Source organism: Diplotaxodon limnothrissa, linkage group LG23 (assembly GCF_057381915.1).
Source record: "Diplotaxodon limnothrissa isolate DT_005_m linkage group LG23, D_limnothrissa_male_GT1.1, whole genome shotgun sequence".
In the NCBI taxonomy this organism is placed as follows: domain Eukaryota; kingdom Metazoa; phylum Chordata; class Actinopteri; order Cichliformes; family Cichlidae; genus Diplotaxodon; species Diplotaxodon limnothrissa.
The window spans coordinates 29,273,536-29,298,552 of NC_140617.1; the positions used below are offsets into that span (position 1 = coordinate 29,273,536).

A 25,017-nucleotide genomic window follows, 5' to 3' on the forward strand; every position below is an offset into this window, starting at 1 on the left:
TCATCATCATCAGAATAACATTAAAAGGAATAATTATTTCAGTTATAAATAATAACAATATCAGAGTGATCAGAGTATTTATTACATCTATACAAGCTACAAATATCAGCATTTGTTGTCTCTTTTTTTTTCTTTTTTGCTTTGTTTCTTTTTTTTCTTCTTCAGCTGTTAAAACCTTAAACACTTCACACATGACCCGGCCGGTGCAGCTGCCCCCTCTCAGCTGTCCAGAGCAGAGAGGAAGTACCTGGGGAACTGGTTTGGTGCTTATCAGGACATTTAATGATTACTTAAAAAAAAATCATGATTGTGTAACACAGATTTCAATTTTTTCCAAAGATTAGTCTGTGGCCAAAGCACCATCTGAGACATACCGTTGTTTTGTTTGCATCTATGAACATCTTCAACACTTTTAATTAAAAAGAAATGTGACACAGTGGTTTAAAGTGAAGGCCTTAAGGGGGGCATCATGGACAAAACCAAGCCTCAAACATATCACAAGAATTTGTTTCATGAATCAGTGCCACGTTTTTTAAGTATTGTAAAGAAAACAGTGACTCATCTTATCGTTTTGACATTGGTGCGTATGTAACAGCAGATTAGGAAACGTGCATTATATCATTTGTCCCCCAGAGGGAACTAAAATGATTATTTGCCTGTTCAGTACAGATCATGTACAGATCAAATAAAGACAATTTAAGGAACGCCTGCGCAAACAGCATATGGAGATACAGGGTTGGTCCAAACAAACAAATAAAACATTTTTAAAAAGCAGCAACATTTCAGTCTGCTGACATTAGGACCTAAATGCAGCTGCTGAATTAATGCATTAGAACAGATTTTTACTTTTTTTTTAGTTACTGTGGATTTTCATCTGAAATGTTTGCAGCTGTCAATTCTAGCATCTGCTAAAAAACCCAGTACTGATGAATCTCTGATGCTCTGGATATGTGAAGAGAAGGGGGCAGCCAGAGAGCGATGGGGCAGGGAGAGAGCCACACAGTCAATATAGACACTCAGTAAGTCTCAGTACAATAAGAGGAGGCTTAAGTAAAAACAGGAGGGGAAATGAATCAGATAAACAACAACTAAGTGGGTTTTTTGCCCAGTTTGTCTGGATTCAGGTGAGGATTTGGGAATGCTACTGTGCTTTCCTATGAGGGGTGTATCTGTGTGCATGTCGTAGAAGAGAGGATGTAAGCTTATACAAAGGAAAGAAAAAAATACACAAACCACTTTTTTGTCTCAAAAATGTCCATGTAACTTAAAAACATCCACAATAAAAAGATCTTTTTTTCATATATTATCTTCTTTAATTTTTAGTCTGCCCCCTGACTCGAAGTCACAGGTCAAATCGTCATCTTCATCGCACCTTTGTTCCTCCGGAGAAGGATGGAAAAGTTTAAACAAGGCGGAGGAAAAAGAGAAGACGAGGGTTTTCAAGGACGAGGAGCTTCTCTGCCAGTTCGATGGGATTCTGTTTCTCACCATTTTGCTTTTTCATTTCCCCAACAAAATATGTTAATTTGAGCATAACCGCACTCTGGGTCGCAGCCCGGCACCTCATGTAAGAGGAAAAGCTTTTTTTCTTCATAGAACATCTTGTTTTTAAAAGACGGGCTGACCAAATGATAACCATAAGCGAAGCTCTCTGGCAGCCTCCGAACAGAACTGCCTGTTCATATCTTTATGAACGTCACAAACCTTCAATCGCATTTCATCACAGACCTCCGACTAGTCTAACTCCGAGCATTTGGCGGCATTTTCCTACAGTCTTCTCACTGTCCTCGGAGGTCTGTCTAGCTTGCTTTGCTTCTTCCCTTGGCCTAGTCAGTCATGGAGGAGCTCTTGTAGACAGTTGGGGGATTTGAAGACCTCAGGAACCTCGCTGTCCAGTTTGCAGATCACTTTGTAGATGGCCTTCTTCCAGGATGGGTCCGCATCCTTTCCAGCCACGATGGCGTTGAAGAACTCACGAAGGGTCACCTGGGCCACCTCCAGGAATCGATCAGGAACCTGAAAGGAGAAAAAATGAAATCATGGGTGATATCACCAATTTGATCTTTGAAGGAAAAACTTCCCACTTGTGTTTCTGCATTTCTTTCTGCACAAGCACAGCATATTTCCACCTCAGAAAACCTGGAGTGCAAGAGGGAAAGTAACTGAAAAATGATGTGGACATTAGAACATTGCAGCCAGATGTGACTGTAGTATTCAGTGCCAAAACTATGGATATTAATCTGCCGCTGTAACAGTCCTCACCAGATGTTGGCGCTCTGCTGCAGGAACAGCTACAGGAGAATCAGGGGCGTTAATATTGTAGCTGATCTTAAATTCATATTAAATCCTGTTACATCACAGGACAACTTGAGACGTGTCTTTATGTAAAAAATACAGCAGCACAAAAGGAGGATCGTGAACTTGAACTTGAAATGTGCTCAGAGATTCAGAGTAAACACGTACATGTTGGCGATTATTGCAAATTATTTATTTAATGTTTTTATTCAGTTTAAGTCATGCGCATACTTTATAGTTAATCAACTAATTTTATTTTTGCTTTATAAATGAGATCATTTTATTTCTGTGGCCATAAAAGTCCATAAAATAAATGAAGAAGAACTCAAAATAAAAAAAGACACATTCTTGCGTAACTGTTTGAACAGGTTGGTTTATGCCATATGACATGATACACATGTGCCGTGACTAATACTAAACAATACGCTGTCAAAAAAGGGAGAACTGAAATAGAGAAAAACAACACACATGTATAAATCTTTAAATAGTGAGCAGGCCGGCTTCCAGAATGCTGATGACGCAAAATGATGAAGAATTAAGCGTGCGGCTGTTTCAGGTGACCAAATATTACTATTCCTGTCAGTAAACTGTTCTTCAGAACTTCCCTTCCCTGTACTTCCCCATTCTTAACAACTCCCAGATGTATGTGTGTGTGTGTGTGTGTGTGTGTGTGTGTGTGTGTGTGTGTGTGTGTGCATGCATGCTCCTTGTGGACACGCACACACTCTCACATAATGGCAGATCACAAACACGCAGTCTTTGACGATGACAGGTGAGCAGTGGTGTGTGATCCGTCAGACTGTGTGTGTTTGTGTGTGTGTAGATTTTAATGCTGTGTGTGTGTCATTGTAACTCTGACAACAGAACAATGGCACACAGAGAGGTACACACACACACACACACACACACACATTTTTCAGTCTTTTTTTCCTGCCCTTTCTCCCGGGGGCAAGATCATACAAAGACACTAAACAACCTGACTGGGATACTCCCCCTCCTCCCTCCTCCCTGTCTCCTTTTATTCTTCTTTTTTGGCTCTTTTTCTTGTATGCAGATGCAAACACACACACACCCAAACACACACAGCTGACTCTTCAAGGCAAGGTACACCCACCTATACACCCCAACAAGCTCACACACACGTGGAGGACGGCACAGAGCTGTCTGGGTGTAACCCCCGTCACGCGTGGCAGGACATGCCAAGGTTAGCTGCCACCAGAACGGATGAATCACTCCACACACACACACGCATACACAGTCACACACACTCGCAGTCTAAATGATTCCCTGGACTCTCATATACTCTGTCTACCCTAACCTACCCTCTCTCTTTTTTAGCTGGCCCCCTGAGACCACAGTTATTTCAATGAGGCCCTCTGTCATTGTCTTAGTGTAGACGCTACTGTACACACACACACACACACACACACACACACACACACACACACACACACACACACACACACACACACACACACACACACGACATACAAGCTTACTCTCACACACATATAAAAGTTAAAACTTTCCAGGATGGTATCAAAAGTTTGGACACACCTACTCAGTAAAGAGTCTTCAGTAGATTAAAGCTTGGGTAGTCAAAACTCTACTGAGGTCTTTTTCAGGCTTTAGAAAATGTAGCATATAGGTGAGACTTTAGCCAATCACAGGTCACTTAAGACCATATCAAGTAATATAAAGAGCAGAGAGAGAGAGAGTCTGTGTGGGAAGTACGGCCTCAGTCACACAGGCCTTGAGACTGTTTGCTATGGAATAATGCTGATATTTGGCTTCACAAATTATTCCAACTATGCTCTTCTGGACGATGGCCATTTTTTTTCAACCTTTTGAATTACTACAACTTAGGCCACAGTAACAGAGGTCAGAGACCACCTGTCAACCAACCATTCCCCAACTGGTTTGCAAGTGGTTGCAAGTTGTTACCTACACAGAGAGTCTGCACTGAAAAATTTGGTCTCCCGTAGTTTGCATAGAAGAAGCTAACTTGTCTGCAGACACTAACCAATTACTGAGTGTGACATTCAACACGAACCATAAATGAGGAAGATTCACCTTTACATTTTCACTTTGAAGGCAGACAGTCTCTGTTTCTGATTTGTGTCTAACTTGACTATTTAGCTTGGAGACCTTCGCAACTTGCTAGCTTTCATCGCATAGAGGTCTGCGGGTATGTTACGATATTTATCTTTCAGACCAGTTTTACTTCCCTGCTGCCATTAATCTCCAGGAGTCAGTCAGGGAATACACATTTTTCCCTAGCGACCAGAGGTTGCCTGGTCTGTTAGGCCTGTGTGATTGGGGCCCAAGTTGTAGTGATGCTATTGGTTGAACAAAAGACTTTGGCACAGTTGGCACAAGCCAAATATCAGCATTACCTGTTTAAGAAGCATCTACCAGTCCTTACAACACAGTGAAGGAGTCTACTTCTAAAATCAGATCTGCTTTTTCTTTTTTGATTCTGGTCTCCTACCACCTCACTGTGGAAGAAATAAAAAGTGGCATAATGCACAGAATTTTCTAGGAAGCAAAGTTTTTAGGCAAAATATGCTTTACATCTTATTCTTCATAGTAGCTGCCTCCATGTTGATAACTCTTGGCATCCACTCAGAGCTTCATGAGGTCATCACCTGGAATGCTTTCCTTACACTCTTAAAGGAACGTCCACATGTGTGGTGCACTTGCGTTGGATGCTTTTCCCCTCACTCTGCAGTGGAGGCCAGATGCAGTGCACAGTCACTCTCTGTGGTTAAACTGTCCTTCAATTCAGTGCTTAATTCATAAGTTAGAAAGCCCTGTAGCTTAGGGAGGGTGAAAACGCCTTGAGACCCATAAAAACACACAGTACACTGGACAGCTGGAGGTGTGTCCTGTTGGAAAAAGAAATGATGGCTCCGCTTAGTGCAAACCTAATGAGACGATGTGTTTTTGCACAGTGCTGTTGTGACCAGTTTGGATGAGAGCCTATTGAATTCTTAATCAGTCCCCAGCAGTGTCACCTGCAAAACAGCCCAAAACATCCCACCTCCTCCCAAATTCATGATGCATCGCATGCAGAGATGGAACAAACTCTCACTCTTGCTTTCCTGACGTGGTTCCATCAGGCTCATCAACAACTGTTTAAAAACTACGCTTGGATAAACTTTGGAAATCCTTGACATTTTCCAGCTTGAATGAAAGTCAGCGCTGTGCGATAGCACAGCTTTTGATATCGATCCAATATCAAGCAAATACAAAGCCAGTATTGCCGATACCGGTACCGATACCTTTAACCAGGAAGCTTATGTAGGTGAGAGCAGTGGGTCATGGTTTATGAGCTGAATCATAATCAATCTGCAAATTCTGAAAACATTTTAATAACCACTTAGTGACTGGGTTTTCCACATTAATTAGTCAACACAAGAAAACACTTTCAGCTTTTCATGTATCTTGAAACAGTTTTTTTTGTATCTTGAAACAGTTTTTTTTCCAGTTCTGGTTTGACTTTAACTGCATTTTATTGGCTTTGTAGCAATACTTTTATTAGCTGACTCTCTAATCTAATCTGCACTAAAAAGAAAAGAAAAGTTTCTCCATCTTCAATAAACATGTACAATTTGAACAAAATGCAACTGAAAGATATAAAATCAAAGTTGTTTTTTTTTTATTTAATAATGAGTCAAATATGTTATTAATGTGCTTGTATAAACAGAATGGATACCAATCAAGTAAATTTCATTTGACTAGATTCTGTTAAATCTCACATTTCACATTACTTACATTACTATGTATATAAGTATAACAGAAATACATGGAAACTTTAATCTAAATTGTTAAAGCCAGCATTTTGGGAATAATATATTTATTATTTTCTGTTATTTTTAGTGGAAACTGTAACTGGGTAAAAGCAGTTCATTAAAAATATTATTAACAAACTCTTAGCAGAACTTTGTGTCTGCATTTCTTAAAAAAGGGCAGTAGATCAAACTTTCTGGACTGTTTAAAACTATTTTTGTTATACTTTAAATTTGCTTTTACAGCTCCTGTACAGGCTTAGCCTCACAGGTCTAAAACCATCACATCATCTTGGATTTCTTAGTCTTTTTAGCCACATTAATACAGACAGAAGCTATAACCATGACATCATTTATAAAGAATACAATATAATTCCCTTTCATAGCAAAAACTAGATTATACCATCAAACCTCGGGAGGTGCTACAACTACATACTTGCTTTTTAGCTCTGCAGGAAATCAGAGAAAACCACTAAGTCAAGATGCTGGTTAATGGTTGCTGTGAAACTGCCCGTGGGACAAATAAAAGTTGAAACCTGAGCTTGATCTTTAAGATGAATGTGCCTTTGAGGCGTCCTCTCCCTCCCAGAGCACATCCCTTCATCCTTTAGTTGTTAAAATCGGCTCTTATCTTAAACCAACACAGATCCCCTCCGTTTCAACATCTCCTTGCATAAATTGCATTTCCGCACTGACATTTATATTCTCTGCATGTATGTTAGTGGTGTAGAGCCTGTCGTAGTCTCCGATGCACCTTTAGCACCTAATGAAATGTTTTCCCACGTCTGCTGTTTGTGACTGATGATCTGAAATCGCAAAAACTGTCGAGTTGCACACTTGCACTGCGAGACATTCGCTGACCTTGACCTATAAGTGCCCTGCTGCGGGCGCCTCTTCAGCTTGATGATCACCGTGTGTTTTTCGGGATGACGCGTGTCATCGCGGCAGCGGCGAGAGAACTCAAAGTGCTGAAGCAAGACGACAAAAAGGACACCGCTGACTCAAAGAGAGGCAGGGGGAGAAACACAGGAAGAAAAGAAGGGAACAAAGAAGGGAGGATATTGTGTGTCCGGTTTGGTGTCGGCTTAACTGGACAGCCCTGCGCGCACGCATGCACGCACGCACACACACATATACAAACACACACACACACAGACACATACTTCGGTCCAGATGCCCAGATTTGTCTGGCCATCGTAAATCAGTCCAATAAAGAGATCTAAATTAGGCCATCATCAATACAGATGGGCATGTTTTCCCTGTGTGTGTGCGTGTGTGTTTGTGATTTACTCCTGGCTAGGATCTTGATTTGGTATCTAGTTGCCAGGAGAGAGAGAGAGACAGCGGAGGATTGGGGGAAAGTGGGAAGGAGAAAGAAAGCTAAAGAGGAAGAAAGACACTTCGTTCCCAGTAAACATAATTCGCATGATTGCTCCGGTTTGGTGGGTAAATATTGGATGAAGGGAGGCTCAATTACTCTCTCTTCACACACACACACACACACACACACACACACACACACACACACACACACACACACAGAAGGACAAGAGCCTGTAAATCTCTAAATCGCTGCCCAACAAAGAGGCCTACTGGGACGCCCTCACTCCTGCTTTTTCTCTTTTTTTGTCTCCTTCCTTTTTCTCTCATCCACTCACTCTATCCCTTCATCATCCGCCTCACAGGCTCATCCTTTCCTGATCTCTTCCTGGAAGTTTATTCTTATGAGAAATCAGAGTGTTTATCGTCAGGCAAATTCATCACCCTCGCTTATAGAGACTAGTGAATATCTGAACTGCTGTTTTTCTTTTGTTGACACATTTAATCGCAGTCCATCTATTCTCTTCTTTCATTTGTACATTTCTATACTAAGTAGGGATTTCCCAAAAAAATTTGAATTTTTTTTCTCCTAAATCTGATGCGTTTTGTGTTTCTAGTAGCGGTAAAAGCAACTCAGTTCACACTATGGACCGATCCGATATTACGTATCGGTATCGGTCCGATACTGATGTAAATTACTGGATCAGATATCGGAGAGAAATAAAAAAATGTAATCGATCCATTAAATATCAAAAAAGCACCTCACAAAACTTGCAACATGGCGTAACTCGGCTCATAACCGTAGCATGTCGGAGCAGTGTGCTCACGTGATAGAGCGGCTGTGTGTATTTGTAGCCTCGCTACCAAACCAGCTTAAACTTGATAATCTGTTGTTAGAATTTATTTAATATTACTTTCTACACCAGGATCTTTTTCTACGTAGCTGACGGCTGGTAACTGTGCAGGGGCGGATCTAGCAAAGTTTAGCCAGGGGGGCCGATAGGGCATTAACAGGGAAAAGGGGGCACAAAGACATACTTTTCTTTCTTATTCTCGTTTAAAATGTCTAGCTTTTAATAAATAATTGTCTGAATCTTACACCCAAAGTTTTAATCTTATGTAAAATATATAGAAGTCCATTACTATATATAGTAACTGTTAAGTCTAATATACCCTGGTAAGCTATACTACTTTTTCCTTTGGGAAGGTATGATCTGTGCAGTCTGCAATTCTGTAGAAGAAAGATGTTGAATCTATTTAATTATTCTTGAAAAATAATTTATTTCTGTGCATTTTTTTTTCACACTGCATCAAGTTGCAGTTGAAAAAATTAAAATTGATTACGTCGATTAAGCATCATGAGGTGGAGGGTGGGGGGTGGTTCCCTATTTTTTTTTTTTGCTGGAAGTTTGTAACCCTATTAGTTAGGTTGCTTACTCTTTAAAATACCAGAATAGGAAGGATGGAGTAGGTTTAAGTTCATTAGATTGATCAGTTTTGCTGAACTATGAAATATTTTGGGTGCAGTGTATTTTTTACATACAGGTATAACAGAATAGCTTTAGTGTTGTTGTTTTTTTTAAACTTGAGTATGAACTTATACAATATGCAGCAAGATATTAAAAAAAACAGTTTTATTGATTAAAAAACACTATATCGGATTCATATCGGTATCGGCAGATATCTAAATTTATGGTATCGGTATCGGACATAAAAAAGTGGTATTGTGCCATCTCTAGTTCAGATTGGGATAACTGTGCTGTTGGCAAACATAGTGGAGTCTGCTGTGGCTGAAAACACAAAGGAAAGATCACCAGCGAAAGAAAATGTCAGCACCCCAGCCTGAAAACACGAACACGACCGGTAACCACTTAGCAACAGTTACGCCTGTTTACTAATTTAGTCTTTTTTAACAGTGCGGGCCACGAGCACAAAAGGGCAAGGTTGCATTCAAATATTTTTAGAATAAAGGAGAGCCCTTCATAAGTGGGTTACTTTTTTATGTTTATTTTGTCCCATTTTTGTCATGGATCGCTGTGTGGCAGGCAGGATGAGGACCCAATCGCAAAACTCACACACACGGGGATGAACTCAAAAAAGACAGCTTTATTGCTGGCCACGAGAAACAATACAAAATAAACTAAACTGGGAAAACTAAAGCACAAGGAGAGAGAAACAGGGAAATCCACACAGCATGAGGGAGAACGCGACGCCGAACAGAGGGAGACGCAGACAGAAATACACAGAGGGTTAACGAGGAAAGTGGGAACACAGGTGACACTGATAATCATAACGAGACAGGGCGGGGTGAACTGAACATGACATGTACAGGCGTGAGAGTCACAAAGTAAACAGGAAGTGCACAGAGGTTCAGACAGGAGGAGAGAGAGCACGGGGAAAACACAGACATAACGGGCTGGGGAAACATGAAACAACCACAAAGGGAGACGAGGGCTCATAAATACATAGAGGGCACACAGGGGGAAGAGAGAGCACGGGGAGAACTTAGACATAATGGGCAGGGGAAACATGGAATAAAACATAAGGAGAGACGAGGGCTCACAGATACACAGAGGGGCACACAGGGGGTAAAAGCCATGAAGGGAAAACACTTAGGGAACAACACAACAGGGCAACTCAGAAAACATGGCCTAAGCAAGGAACAAAATACAAAAATACAAGGAACTAAGAATACTGGGCCCACATGGCCCAGGACCATGACAATTTTAACACATTCAAAACATGAAAGCTTCAGGGTCACCTGGTCCAGCCCCAACTATATGCTTTATTAAGTCTTAAGCCTAAGCTTAAAAGTAGAGAGGGTGTCTGTCTCCTGAATCTAAACTGGGAGCTGGATCCACAGCGGAGTGGCCTGAAAGCTGAAGGCTATGCCTCCCATTTTACTTTAAATACTCTAGGAACCACAAGTAACCCTAACCCACAGTTTGAGAGTGAAATGCTCTAATGGGGCGATATGGTACTATGAGGTCTTTAAGATAAGGTGAGGCCTGATGTGACCTTGTGCTTTCAACAAGTGGAGAAAATCAATTTAACACAAATTATGAATCAAAACTCCGACATCCAGGCCTCTACAGGCCATTTTTGTGTTAAGATGCTACATTTGCACCTAGTACACCTACTTTAGGGCTCCTAAAAGAAGTTTCGGGGATGCTGTTGAACAGGAAGACCTTTGGTAACAACTGTTCCTGCATTTGCTTGGTGACGGGTGGCCACAGTGACAGCATCAGAACAACGAGAGCGTCACGCCATTGTCGTTCCAAAGAAAGAAGTCTTTGGCGTATTTTACCAGCTCTAGCCCTCTGCTTCCTGTTTTTTTTTTTCTTTTTTCTTTTATGGTCTGCCATCCTCGTCATCTACAATGTGATGCCGATGTTTATCCATATTTGGCAAAATCCACCGACCTCCGCTGACACAAAAGGATGTGATCCTTGTTTCGAGGGTGTGCTTTTAAAAACAGGCAGTACTTAGTCTTTAGCATAAAAACTAAGCAAGATAACATCTAACTGAGGTAACAAATAGGCAGTTGTTCAGAAAATTATGAATTTAGGTCACTGATTTGATATCACTGATGTTGTGACAGTACTGGGACATCAGAGTCACTCAGCAGCAGTGATGGCACCGCCTCCCTCCATCCTTTTATGCTTTCCTCTGCATCGCTCATCACCTGCTCACCTTCTTTTCTCTCCTTTTCCCTCCCTCTTCCTCTGAATTTAAGCCACTCCTCTTCCTCTGACTCCCCGTATCCTCCCAGAAGGATTAATGCCTTTTCTCTTCATGTTGTCACCATGAGACCCAGAGTGATGCATATGCTCTGTGTGTGTGTGTGTCTGTGTCTTCATGTCCTCAGCTGCCTCTGCTTTCCATATGTCTTCTGCTCGTCTATCTATGTTGTTTTTTCCTTTCCATCCTCACTCGCCGTCTTGCACAGAAAGAGGAAACAGACAGATTGTGCTCTTAAGAAATCACTATACAAACACCATATGTTTTGTATGAAGGTGTGCAAACAGAGACTGTGTGTGTGTGTGTGTGTGTTGTTCCTTCTGTTTTCTGTAAGTCTGTCTGCTTCGCTCCGTCAGTGAAGGAGATGTCTGTATTTGATTCAAGATTCGCTTGAATGCTTTCACTTGCGTGCTTTGCTTGATCATTGATCATTTTTGACCTTGCTTGTCTTTTTCAAACCTCCTCCTTAGTCTCTTTAATTTCACATCAAACACACAAACACACACTCACGGTCTTTTTCTTCTTTGCTATTAATTCGCTCTGTGGCCTTGAGGTCCACTGTGCTGTCGGTCAGTGGAGTATTTCTCTATCATGGAGACAATACTGGAACTCTTTCATGTGCTGCTCCTTCTGTGGACTGAGCAAATGCTGTTATATGAGTGTGTGTGTGTGTGAGGCACTGAGTGGACGTATCTTTTTTTGTGCCAACACACAGGCATCTGCTTCCTTTTTCCTTCTCTCTCACTCTCTCGCTTTCACTGCTATCAGACCTGGCTCTTGTCACACACACCCTGGCAGGAAAATACAAACACACACACACACACGTGCAGGCACACACACACAAACACACAGCCAGCAAAGAGAGTCCATTCTCCCTCTACATCTTTTTCCTGTCACCCTTTCTCCTTCGACAGGAACATTCTGTATTTTAGCTCAGTGCAATTTTCTGTTGATTAGAGGTCTAAGAGACATCCAAATGACACAGAGCTGCCCTGTTTTTGTTGTTGTTGTTGTTTTTTTTAAAGCGTTTGAATCTAGTTTAAAAGTAAAAGTTTGGTAGATGTATGCATCACCGCTAGCCATTGTTTCAGCATTTCAGCAGTTGTATGCTGAGGGGAGAAAGAAAAAAGTCCAAACCAAAGCAGGTAAGCTTTAAAGAGGAAGTGGTAAGACGCCTGGGAGCCCAACACATCACAAAGTTATGTTACTTAATGTTAGACAATGTGACTGTCCAGAGCTCTGACCATGTTATGCATGAGTAGAATCTCCTTTTCTTCTACATATAGAAAAAGATCTAACGGCATTTTTAAATTGGAAAAATGGGCACTTGGTAAGTCTGAGTGTCAATCCATTGCAATAGAGAATAAATCTCCTGTTCCTGATGAGCTCCACTGGTGCCCCCTTCTCTATCAGGACCCACTCGTCAACTAATCAACATCTGGAAGGAAACGTGAATGCAGACGGACACATTTGCTGGTGGGTATTCCTGAATCTTACCTGTTAACTCTGGCTCAGTCTTAAAAAAATCTTTTTTATTTCATATTTTCCTGTGGTGGATCTCACAGCGGTCTAGATTTAGCTTGTGGTGCTTAGTGTTACAGCGTTCAGCATAGTTGTAAGACTAACGTTTGGTTAAACGCTGAGTCAGAGATATTGGCTGGAAGATAAACTTTTTGACCGAACTGTGCAGAGAGTGAAACAAAGGGAACCACAACCATAGTAAAGGGTCCCAGCCAGGCTTGAATCTGAGCCTACTGACATATGGGTCACCTGCACTACCTAGTGAGCTATATGTGCCCTAAGATGTTGACTTTTTATCCCATCTGTGTCTGCATTCCTTTGTTTTCCTACATTTAAACTCATCCGTTCATCATTAAGAAAGAAGCCTCCTAAAGCTCACCTGCGTCTGTATCTTGCCCTCTGGTTGCATAATTTTAGCGTGACACACCTTAGAAGCTGTGAGTTTGGGGACCCCGAACATTTAGGAGCTTTTGAAAAAAAGCCACACACCATTCAGCCTCCCAGCCACTTCACATAAATAACATAGAGCTACCTAAGTTGCTCTTTAACACAGTCACTGAAATTCGCAGTGGGCACGTAGCGGCCATTCCCACGTAAATCAGGAAACATGATGCTGATTCACAGCTTCCTCACACACAGGTGAATAAATATCAATTTGACGGCATATCGATGCGTCTCATCTGTTTCTCAACAATGTGAGTTGTGAGTGCCTGAGTGTGAGCTTTTAGTCAGTAAGTGTGACATTAGAAGTCAGAGTGGAGACTGGAGGCTCCTCCAGGACATCGGCAATATGTTTCCTTTCTCAGCTGCTCTTTTGTCAATCAGTCACTGATCTCACTGTCAGCAGGACAGTGACAATAACGTTTCTCTTTGTTCAAATGGCATGTGACTGAGAGGAAGGGTCTGCGTCCTGAGATTGGGCCTGTGTGTGTGTGTGTCTGTTGTCACTATCTCATCAGTGTCTGCGTTTTGTGTGCTATCATTACAAGCGTCTTCGTTTCTCCGCCTGCTCCGGTTTCGCGCGTGCCTGTTCACACACGTGCTGTTCCTCCTCAGATGTGTGTGTGTGTGTGTGTGTGTGTGTGTGTGTGTAGTCTTCCTTGTGTGCGTACGTTTATGTGTGTCACCCATAAAGAACAATAGCCTTGGTCATCTGACTGAGAGGCTGCAGACCACTAGCATCACATGATAGAGGCTGAAGGCCACGTCTTTGTTACCAGGCCTATTGTTAAAGCTAAGGAGACAGCTGGGGTAGGAGAAGGGAATCACTGCATGCTCAACACACACACAGAGTTACAGGAAGACCATACACAGTCACACACATGCACAAACACACACATAAACCGCCCCTCGTGACTCCAATCAGGCTCAGTGACAAAGATGATGCCTTCTTCTTCTCAACTGGAATACTAAGACACACACACACACACTGCAGGCAGATAGCTATAATTATAGTGACAGAAACTGGCAGGTGGCATTGTCTGCAGCATACCGCTCTCTGTCAACCAGCAATAGAAAGCAAGAGATGGCGGGGAAGACTCGGAGCTCATTCTTGGAATGACAGCAGCCTCGAGAGTGTGTGTTCATGTGATTTATGGATCTGCGTGTGTCGCACAGAAACCCAGTCCCACATATACAACTTATAATGAGTAATTAAAACAATGCACCTTTCAAAACCTCAAGGCTTTTGTAGAGAAGTGAAGTCACGAGGAAACTCTCGTTAAACTGTGTCTGCTCATAATTAGACACACACTTCAGTGTTTTGACTTCACCTTTTAGCACGACTCAGATCTTTTCCTAAGTGTTTCAATAGCCTGCAGTTCACAATGTGTTACAGGATGCTGGTGTCAGGTGTCGCTGTCCCGACCTCTGTAGTGCCCATCCCCCTCCACCCTGACCTACGCAGGCATATACACAGCAAAGCAAATAAGTATGGTATAACAGCTTCATAGAGGACTAACACTTGTACTGTTAATCTGAGCTGGTTCCCTTACGCCCTTTTAAACATTTGTATTTTAATTTGTTCTTTTAATATTTTTACAAGGGCGGGAAACATTAAATACCTGGGGGTGGTGTCAAATTAAAAGCTGGTGCCTCTAGAAGTGCTCAAAACCCAACATCACATGAAGCACAGCGAGCGTACTTTAAATACCAAGTCCAAAGCTCTGAATGCAGAATGAGGCAGAGATCAGAGCTGAGAAGAAAAAAAAAAGAGGGTGGAGAGCGAAAGAAAGCAGGACAGGTGTAGTCTTTGAAATTCACCTCCTCTCAAAAGGGCTGATGAATTACTGTGTGTGTGTGTGTGTGTGTGTGTGTGTGTGTGTGTGTGTGTGTGTGTGTGTGTGTGTGTGTGTGTGTGTGTGTGTGTTTGTCCCTTCTGGGTAGGTTATGACTAGAAGAGGTGAGGACGGCAGACAGACTGATTAAAATTAAGGGAACAATGACAAACTTAAGGTTGACGCTGATACAGAGAACGCATATTTAAGAAATGGGGGAAAAAATCTGCACTCAGGGTTTTGTTTTTTTTATTGTTACCAGTGTGAAGAGAAACACGCCTCCCAAAATCGATTCCTGGGAGTTGAGCTCAGACCCCCTTTTCACCGGGCTCACGTGAAGAAGAAGCGGAAAAGACGATTGAATAGATGAATAACGAGAGCGAAAGGGTAACAAAGAATCTAAAACGGCGGAGAAAGACATGAGGAGTTTAGCCTTTCATGAAGTGCACAGCTTATGAAATCGGATAGCCCTGAAATGTGAGTGTGTGACCAGCCTGTGGCCTCCAGGTGTTTGTGAGTGAGTGTGTGTATGTGTCGTTCAAAGTCAAAGGGTAGATTTTAGCAGAAACCACACCCACCCTTCAAGGGAGGGCATCTCTGCTCCTTTCAGACAAATACAAATGAGTATCTGTGTGTATTTGTGTGTGTGTGTGTGTGTGTGTGTGTGTGTGTGTGTGTGTGTGTGTGTGTGTGTGTGTGTGATGTGCAGCTGTGCTGACAGAGACAGTAAGGATCCTTGAACTGGAAAGATGAGAACGTCCTCTAGAAGGCTTCATAAAAACATCTCATTGTACATCTTATCGCTCATTGAATTCTCACACATGGAAACTTAACAGTCTCGTCCCCATCCACGCACCAGGCCTCCATTTTTCCACAGTTAAGTATAATTTCCACTAGCTCCCACTCGGCTGGACTCGACCCAATTTCCAACATTTTCCATTTCAACTGTGTACCACCTAATGTGTGCAGAGATGTTACAGCAATGCGATTAAAGTCCCGTGACATCATTTGTATGAGACACAAACACAGATATCAAGGCGATGCTGTCATTTTTCTTGTTGCTCTCACGACTCATCGAGTGCCACCAATCAGTGGCGAGCAGTCTGCTGACGCCACATTTTCAGACCGACTCAGCTCGCTTGGAACTCTGGCCTCAGCCTCCAAGTAGATACGCCTATGGTATCAAAGTCCTATGTGACTTCCTTATTGAGTTATCGTGTTCAAAAGATTTTCAAAAAACTTGACCTCTGACCTTAAGGTCAAGGTCACTCAGATTCAAGCTCGTCTGAGATTTTTAGTAGATACACCTGTGGCATCAACTTGAAACTCCTATGTCACTTTGTTCTGAACTTATCGCATTCACCAACTTGGGTGTCCAAGTCACCCAGCTGCCCGCCCCGCAGGGTGAGAAGAATACCTCATCAGCCTTTTATGGCTGAGGGGTAAAAATGTTCCTGGTACCAGGCACTACCACCTAATGGAAAACCCTAAAGCCTGAGCCGAGACGAGCCGAGCTGAGCAGGTACTGGTGGAGTCAGTCTGCATGTTTAGGAATGTGCTCCCGTTTGCTCTGGCAGGCCTAACCCACCAAAGCATAAATCCTTAATAAGTTCAAAACACACACTCTCAGGCAAGTCAGGAGCGGCGCGCCTAATGCTGCTGGCAGCCTTAACCAACAACTCGTCAATCTGTTCTCGGTATATTAAAAAAAAGAGGAAACATTTCTCTCCCTCCTGGCAGAAGGTAGGAGCTGACACCTTTCCCTGAGCGTCCTGGCAAAGAAAACCCCTCTGTCTTTTTTTTGTTTGGTTTTTGAAGATGAGACTATTCCCTGTTTCCTCTCTCCCTTACTCCAGTTTCCTTCTTCTTTTCGCCTTCCTCATTAGTTGGTGGGCAGAGCTGCAATTAGCACAAAATTGTTTCAGAGATTGGGGGGGGGGGGGGGGGAAGAGAGTAAGGATGGAGAGACAGTGAGAGAGAGGGAGAGGTAAACAAGACAGAAGAGTTGAAAGAATGTGGCTGGAGGAGAAGGTAATTAATGAAGGTGCTATAATTACTGGGGCCTGTTTACGCCAACACACACACACACACACACACACACACACACACACACACACACACACACACACACACACACACACACACACACACACACACACATCACTTACCTTTCCACTGCAATAACTATTTAAAATGCTGGCCCTGTAACTTTACTAATGACAGGCTTTTTTGTTTCCTCAACCGAAGCATGGGCCATTTTAAAAATTCACCACATAGAGCTTTAGTTAAGATTTGGCTCCATTTTAACCAGGAAAACATAACCTTGGAAGTACAAAGATGTAAAAAGTAACAATAATAAAGATGATGACACAATAGTAAGAGTAGACATAAGATGGGATGGAAGGATTATGGAGGGGAAGAACAAAAATTAGAGCAAAGGTGGAGGGAAAAGTTAAGGGGACAACGGGGAGGAATTGGAGGGCGATAAGAAAGAGGAGGAGAGGAGAGGACAAAGGCAAATGAAAGGAGGATGCGAAGGAGAGGAGGTGACGAAGAGACCATATCAATAGAGGACACATTCAGCAGGAAGAGGGGGAGGAAGGAGAGGGAGCAAGGAAAGAGCAAAAAGTGGAGGAAGGAGAGGAGGGAGGGAGGTGCGATGGGGACAAACCAAGGTGGAACTCTGATGATGCTAAATTTGGCGAAAGGAGAAGACTTCTGTGTGTGTGTGTGTGTGTGTGTGTGTGTGTGTGTGTGTGTGTGTACATGTCGGGAGACTTGCTGAATCGGCCGTGGTTCCAGTTTCACGCCTCTGAGTTTGACAGAGGGGGAGAGAGAGAGGGGAAAAGAGAAGGAGACAGAGAGAGCGAGAGGGTCCCTAGCCAGTAATGTTCCCTCAGGGCGGAAAAGAAGTAGGGAGGTGAGGAGAGGAGGAGGAGGAAGAGGCAGGCACGAAAGGGGACAAAGTAGGGGAAGAAAATGTATATGCACAGTTACAAACACTTCATTGCTTGGAGAACACTCGACCTTTTTCTAATGTCCTTACAAGCATTATAGCTTTATAGTATAACTATCAACCTTCATAACTTCTAACACAATCTGTATTTATACTGATTTACTATATTTACTGTTCACCACAAGTCTTCTTAATCAGACATCTGTTAAGACCAACTAGGCTAATAATAAGTTATTGACTTTATATAAAAGCTGGATGTGGCCTCCAGGTCTGAAGAACAATCTATCATCTAATTACCAAACAAGCTGAATCACCAGACCAAGGTGCTGGACCCATCTGGCGTATGTTTTAAGTATCTCGCTCTTCGCACTGTGTAGCTGCATGTGACCAAAACAGCTGGACAACAAATGTAAAATGAAGCTTCGGATACAAAAAAAATCACACCCCTTGCCTTCAACTGCAAAAACCTGTCATAATCGGCATTCTTTCCCATGGCCAGCAGAGGGCAGCTACTCCGATGCAAAAAATTAGGCAGATCACATAGGTACGGTGGCCCTGAGAGGGCAAATGCACTGAAAAGCACAAAAAACATAATGGGAACAGATAAAAAATAAACAAAAGATGAATAAAATACATCGGAAATAGAAAAAAACCCCGCAGCAAATGCTAAGAAAATACAAAAATAAGAAAACAAGTGTTTTTGGGGACACAATAACATGGCAGAAACAACAAGCTAACAGCAAACGGCTAATAGCAAAGAGCAAACAGCTTCATTTCATATGAACCATAAGATTAAAATACTCAATGCATCATTTTCTCCCTAACAACACTGATTTATACTGTGTCAATACCAAGTTCAATCCTTTGCATTCTTTACTTCTTGTCACTTCCGCGGCTTGTCCGTCCCATTATTGTATCCCCAGAAACACTTCTGTTGTGTTTTATTCACATTCTTTAGTATTTTGTGGGCTTTTGCAGCATTTTTCTATTTGCTGGTGTTTTCTTAAGGTGCAGTTCATTTGACCTCTCAAACCCGCTGTATATTGGAGTCAGTTGGCACAGCAAAAAAGGTCGTGAGTTTGAATCTAACGGCCAGCTGGGGTCTTTTTGTGTGGAATTTTGCATTTTCTCCACAGTACAAAGACGTGCATGGGTTGGTTTAACTGGCACTTCTAAATTGGCCATTAGTGTGAATGTGTTATTCCTGCAACAGGCTGGGGAACTGTTCAGGGTGAATCTCACCTCACTATAATAGCTAGACTTCAGCCCCACTATGACCCTAAACCGGGTTTTATTTCTCTATTATTTGTCTATCAATTGTGAGTTTAAAGTGAAAAATGAACACAATATGAAACTCATTTTGTAATATTTGTCCCAGTTAAACTAAAATAGATGCAGTAAAATATAGTTTATCAGCTGACTCTTTCCCTCAGCCCTCCCTGTGTCTGGTTGTTCCTGTTAAAAGTGAATTTTTCCTTCCCCCTTTTACCAAATGCTTCCTCACAGGGGGTTACTTGATTTTAGGGGTTTTCTCTTTATTATTATAGGGTCTTTACCTTACAATATAAAGATCCTTGAGGTTGCTGTTGTTGTGCTTTGGCGGTACATAATATATATGTTATTTAATTGGCAATAAACTAGTACATACCACTGAGCACGCTCAACTCAAGACTCCATCTTTTACGTAAGGTTTGTGGTCTCGATAAGGCTCTAGTTTTTGTGTTTGTCTTGTACGCGAAAACCTAGCCACTGAATGATGTTTTTCCAGTACTTTAATGTAGTCCCCTTATTTTAAAGTTTAATCAAATGCAGCTAAGAACAAATAAGATCATTTTTAACAGTGTTTGGTTACAAGTGCACAACATCACATGCTAATTCTTAACAAAACGTGTTTAATGGCTTTAATAGCTCAGTTTCAGGTTTAAAGAGTTTGTGGGCTGATTTTCAAACTGCACTGTGCAGTCAAATGGATGCAACTAATGAATGCATGAACGGTACAAACTCAAATCAAACACTTTCTGTCATCAAAAGCTTAACTGAAAGCTTTTGATGATTTAAAAAAAAAACAGCTAGTAATGATCCTACCACAGGTTCACCTACAGAAACCTTGTTGTGACTTTTACTTCCTCTAGAAAGTCAAATATGATTGTCTTCTTGGCCAAAAAAGTGCAACTGAGCCCTGGTTTAAAGGTCTTCTGGACCCAGTTTGAACTTTAAACCTGACCCTCCTATCTCTATAAATAATCACACATACTCATTATTTGCATGCGTGTGTCCGCTTCCTGTACATGCTCTTTTCATACACACCTGTGAAATGCTACCTGACTCTTGTTATGCAAACTATGCAAAGCATTTGCTATTCATTTCTCCAAATAGCCTACTTCAATATCACAAACCCTTTGCAGCATGAATATGAGGGTGTGTCGTGTCTGCGAGTCTCTTTATCCATTTAAGCTTTGGCATTTGTATCCTTAAGCAAAAAAAGAAAAAGCGAAGTGTGCGTGTGTGTCAGCGATAAGGTGTAAGCTAATGGACATCTAAATGCTGCTGATGTTACATGGATAGTTTAAGGGCCCTCAGGTCCCCTTAGACCAATACTGGAAGAGGAAAAGTGAGAGAGGGAATGTGACTTCTGCAAATCGCTTTGACAAGGACACCCGTGCCTCGAGCGGCGTCCTCTCTCGCCTCATCGAGCACACACACAGCAACATCCACACCTCAGCAGAATTGTGAGGTGACTGTTGCACTCTGAACAGCTGACTTGGTGGAGGACATTTGTGTGAGTGAGTGTGTTTGAGCTACGCTGAATTCAGTTTTAATCCGGTAACGAGAGAAACGGGTAGAAAGTATGGGAAACTTTTCAGTATTACTAGATCGAGGAGGCTTTTGATTTCTGAAATGTTTGGAGAAAAATGGTACTTTAATTAAACTGAAGGCAACCTGACATTGCATTCCAAAGTTTGGCAAACAGATATTTTTTATTAAAAAACAAACAAACAAACAAAAAAAAGACCTTTTCCAAAAAATGTCATGTTTTTGGAAGATTTTGTATGGGTTTAAGAGAGAAGTTAAACCACCAAACTTTGCAAGAGAACACCACTAAAGATAAAACATAAGTTTAAGAGGGCTTACCATTAAAGGTGGAGCACAATATTGAAGCAGCGATATATCTTATTGCTTCAACTTTCAATATGTGAGCTACACACTAGTGCAGGTGTACCTAAAGCAATGGTAAACAGTGACAGCCGACCAAAGCAAATCATTGAGCTGATTAAATGAAACAAATATCACACACACACACACACACACACACACACACACACACACACACACACACACACACACACACACACACACACACACACACACCATGATACAGTGAATAAATACACAAGTTCTGCTTTTTGTCTTTTTAAGGGTATTACTATTTTTTAGTTACTCTGATACTAATGCAGCATCATAGATAAACAACATATCAAGTAGTACAGACGTGCTGTAGAGTGACAGTTTCCCACTGTTGCTTACTTTGAGTTTCCCTCCCTATTTGCCATTTTCTCTCCATATTTTCTGTCGTTGAGTGGAACGTCTACTTCCTGTTATACAAATTAATACACCTGGCGTCCCCTAAAAAGGACAGCCCAGCTTACCTCAAAGTCGTTGGCCTTGTTGTAGTGCATGTTGAGTGCCCTGAAGAGTTCGGCATCTCGCCCCACAGTCAGCTCCTCGACAGCAGTCACACCCTCGTTGATGGCCTGCCGAGCAAACTTCTCCATCTGGATGTAGTAGAACTCCCTGAAGTTGCTGAACCACTTGATCAGCTGGGAGGTGATGCATCGATTGAACTGTACGAGAAGAGCATCATAAATATAAAAAAAAGAGCTTTAACATTACATTTCCACCGCATGCACATGTTCCCGTAGAGCTGGGATTTTCCGCATGTGTGCAATAGAACTGTTGGTCTTAATAGCAAAATCACAACATGTCCTCTAATGTTGTGTGTTTTAATTCAACTAAATTGAATTAAAACTAATTAAAACTAATTCAATTTAGTTTTATTTACATAATCACAACGACAGTCACCTCGAGGTGCTTTATATTGTAAATTAAAGACCCTACAATAATACAGAGAAAGCTCCAACAATCACTCAACCCACTATGAGCAAGCATTTGGCGACAGTGGGAAGGATAAACTGCCATTTAACAGGAAGGAACCTCAGGGAGTTTGTTATTTATGTTTGTGTTCTCTTTTTAGCAGCATCAGGTTATGTTAAAGTATTTTTTGTTGAATCATACCAATTAACATGATCCATTGTGCAGAAATTTTTGATGACTTTTGGTTGTAAGGTAACAAATCTTCGAAAAAGAGGCAGAAGACGGACTGCTTATTGCTGCTTCCTGTTTGTTGATGTAGACGTATCATAGCACAGCTGATGTTTTCTTTGGAACTTATTTGCCTGATGCTCTATCATCAAATTTGCCTTGAACTGGGCCTCCGTATGAATGCTCACATTACATTGTGGCACTACATGTTCAGATGAATTTGCTTTTTGTTCTGCAGCCTACATTTTCCATGCAAGTCTATGCAAATATAGCTCTAATTGTATGTCAACACTGTGCCGGGACTAAATAATAAGAAGGAATGTAGACAGTGTTGTTTTTTATTTGAATTTTTTGGTGTGTATACGTACACTGGAAGTTAGAGAAAAACAGGAACTATTGCCCCAATCAACCACCCCCTCTCCACACGTCTGTATTTGTCCTCCTCATTAGCCACTAGTACAACGAACACCTTTAGGCTCCTCGCTGGAGAAAAAACATCTCTTTAAACTGCAGCAATCACACAAGAATATCCCAAATATTAACTTATTGTTATGCCAGTTCGGGCTTTCACACAGAGCCAAACTGACATTAACAAGTCGTTAAACCCTCATCCTCATCAGCCTTACGACCACTGCGGAAAACGTCTGTTCCGATCCAGTTTTTTAGTTTAGCGAAGTTGTTTTTACCAAAATGTTATTAAATAATTGAGCTTTTACTAAATTAACATCAAGCTAGTTGTAGTGATATCAAATACTAATTTGAGTTTGGAAACAAACAGCTACAATTTCACATAATTGGCAAATCATCATTTTCCTGCACCAATAAATGATTCTTTTTTGATAATTTTCCACCTTTAAATAGATAAACTTCTTGTGTATTTGTATCACAGGATATAGAGCAGGAATAAAGGAAGGAAAAGGGAAAGTATCAGTGCGTACAGCAAGCACTGTGTGTGAAAATGCACAACAAACTTGAAGGGCTGAACATATTTTAAGAGATTTCTGTAAGTTTTAAGAGAATCATTTGGAGGTTTTTAAGGCAGCATTACATATAAAATATGTCTGAGTTTTCATCGTTCTCTGGAAAAAGAAATAAAACCCCCCACACATTAATGTTTTTTAAAAAGCACAGCGACAGCTCAGTGAAAGTGTATGTGGTGTGTTTGTGTGTGTGTGCTCAGTGGAGGGGAAAAACGGCTTTGACACAGAGATTAAGCTCAGTATTGTTACAAGACATTGTCTCACAGGAGCGAGGGATGAGCGAGAGAGATAGAGGGAAAGAAAGACAGACGGGGGAGAGCGAGCCGAATGGTGCGAGGCAGCGTGGAGAAAAAAATAGGAATGCACGGAGAGGGAGCGCAGCGGAGGACGGCCGAGGGAAAGAGATATTTTTTCAGGAACGGTTAGAGGGGGTGACATAATGGAGCATAATAGAGCGTGGTGCTGTGTGTGTGTGCAGGAGAAGGAAAGGGAGTTGGTTTTAAAGAGCATAGTGACAGGAGGGAAGAGTGTGTGTGTGAGTGTGTTGGTGACCCACAAAAGAGTAGCATGAAGGGAATCTGATAACTCAGCAATTAACACATACAAGAAGATGTCATTTGTAAAAAAAACAAAACATAACCATCCTGCCACAAACTCAAAGTAGGATAACAAGGACACCCACATTAATAATTAACATATTTTAGTTATTATTTTCACGAATAAATAAAGGTTAATTATGCAACTGTTTGTGTATCTGTACCATACAGGCTTCCAGATATGATCCACCTAAGAAGTTGGAAGATGTATCACAGTTTATCTGAGGATGCTGATGTAAGAATTTTAAATCCAGCAAAATTTTCGAAAACCTAAATTTTGCTTCTTCACTGTCTGATCACTGAAGTAAAAGGTGATAGGCATCAATTAAATAATCATTTAAGTCCCAATTTGAATTCAAATTGCCAGCATTTTACAAAGTCTCAAATATAATTACACGATTCACTCAAAAGTTTGGGGTCACTTAGAAATCGCCTTCTTTTTTTTGTGTAATCAAAGTTTTGGTTTTAATAATATTAACAATAACAAATAATCAGGGCATTGACAGTGGTTAAGACTTTTAATGGGCTTCATATGTCATTTTCATGCAGCCATCACACCGTGCTCCAGTGCCACACTGGGCTACGTAATGTAAGCATAGCGTGTTAAAAGGCTAATTGATTATTATAAAAGCCATTTTCCAGCCATGTTGGAACAGCTTTGATGACTAAAGGAGAACATCAGACTTCAATTACAGTCTCACAAAGGTCAACAAAAGTAGTTTTCTTCTAAGAAATGTGAGAAATGATTAAAATAGTGAATTTTTTATACGACAGTATAATAAAATAAAATGGCACAAACTGTTTCTAATCAGTGTATAACTGAGTACATCAGAGAGTCTAGTATGAGAAACAGCTCTGTTAACTGGTACTCAAAAATCAGCAACTTCAGCATCGACAGCCAACACTTGATTCTGGTGAAATTTCCCCCTTAAACTTTGCGTCATCAAAATTACATTTTGGGTTTTCCAAACCTTATCCTCCACTCTGCTTAATAAAGTGTTTCATCCTTAACAGTCGTGACTTTATCATGTTATGCTGTCTATAATGAATTAATATAAACAAACCCATATTTAAGATGATGCTTAGTATTTTTATACTTAATGACTCCAACTAGAGCAGGGCGATATGGCCAAAAATATTTATCACGATATATATTTGAAAATTTGCGATAACGATATAACCGACGATATAATTGATGCGAGACAAAATACAACTCCACAA

The 25,017-nt window shown here is 41.3% G+C and overlaps 1 protein-coding gene across 1 annotated transcript in view; it reads right to left on the reverse strand.

Moving 5' to 3' along the window:
- Window positions 1-789: 789 nt before the first annotated feature.
- prox1a (prospero homeobox 1a) overlaps window positions 790-25,017 on the reverse strand; it is a 43,300-nt gene continuing 19,072 nt past the window's right edge. The window contains exons 6-7 of the mRNA XM_085347252.1: window positions 21,548-21,742; window positions 790-2,016 (exon numbers count right to left, since the gene is read on the reverse strand). Of these exons, the coding sequence (XP_085203378.1) occupies window positions 1,831-2,016; window positions 21,548-21,742 (381 nt within the window). The 3' untranslated portion in view covers window positions 790-1,830. The remainder of the gene's footprint in view (window positions 2,017-21,547; window positions 21,743-25,017) is intronic.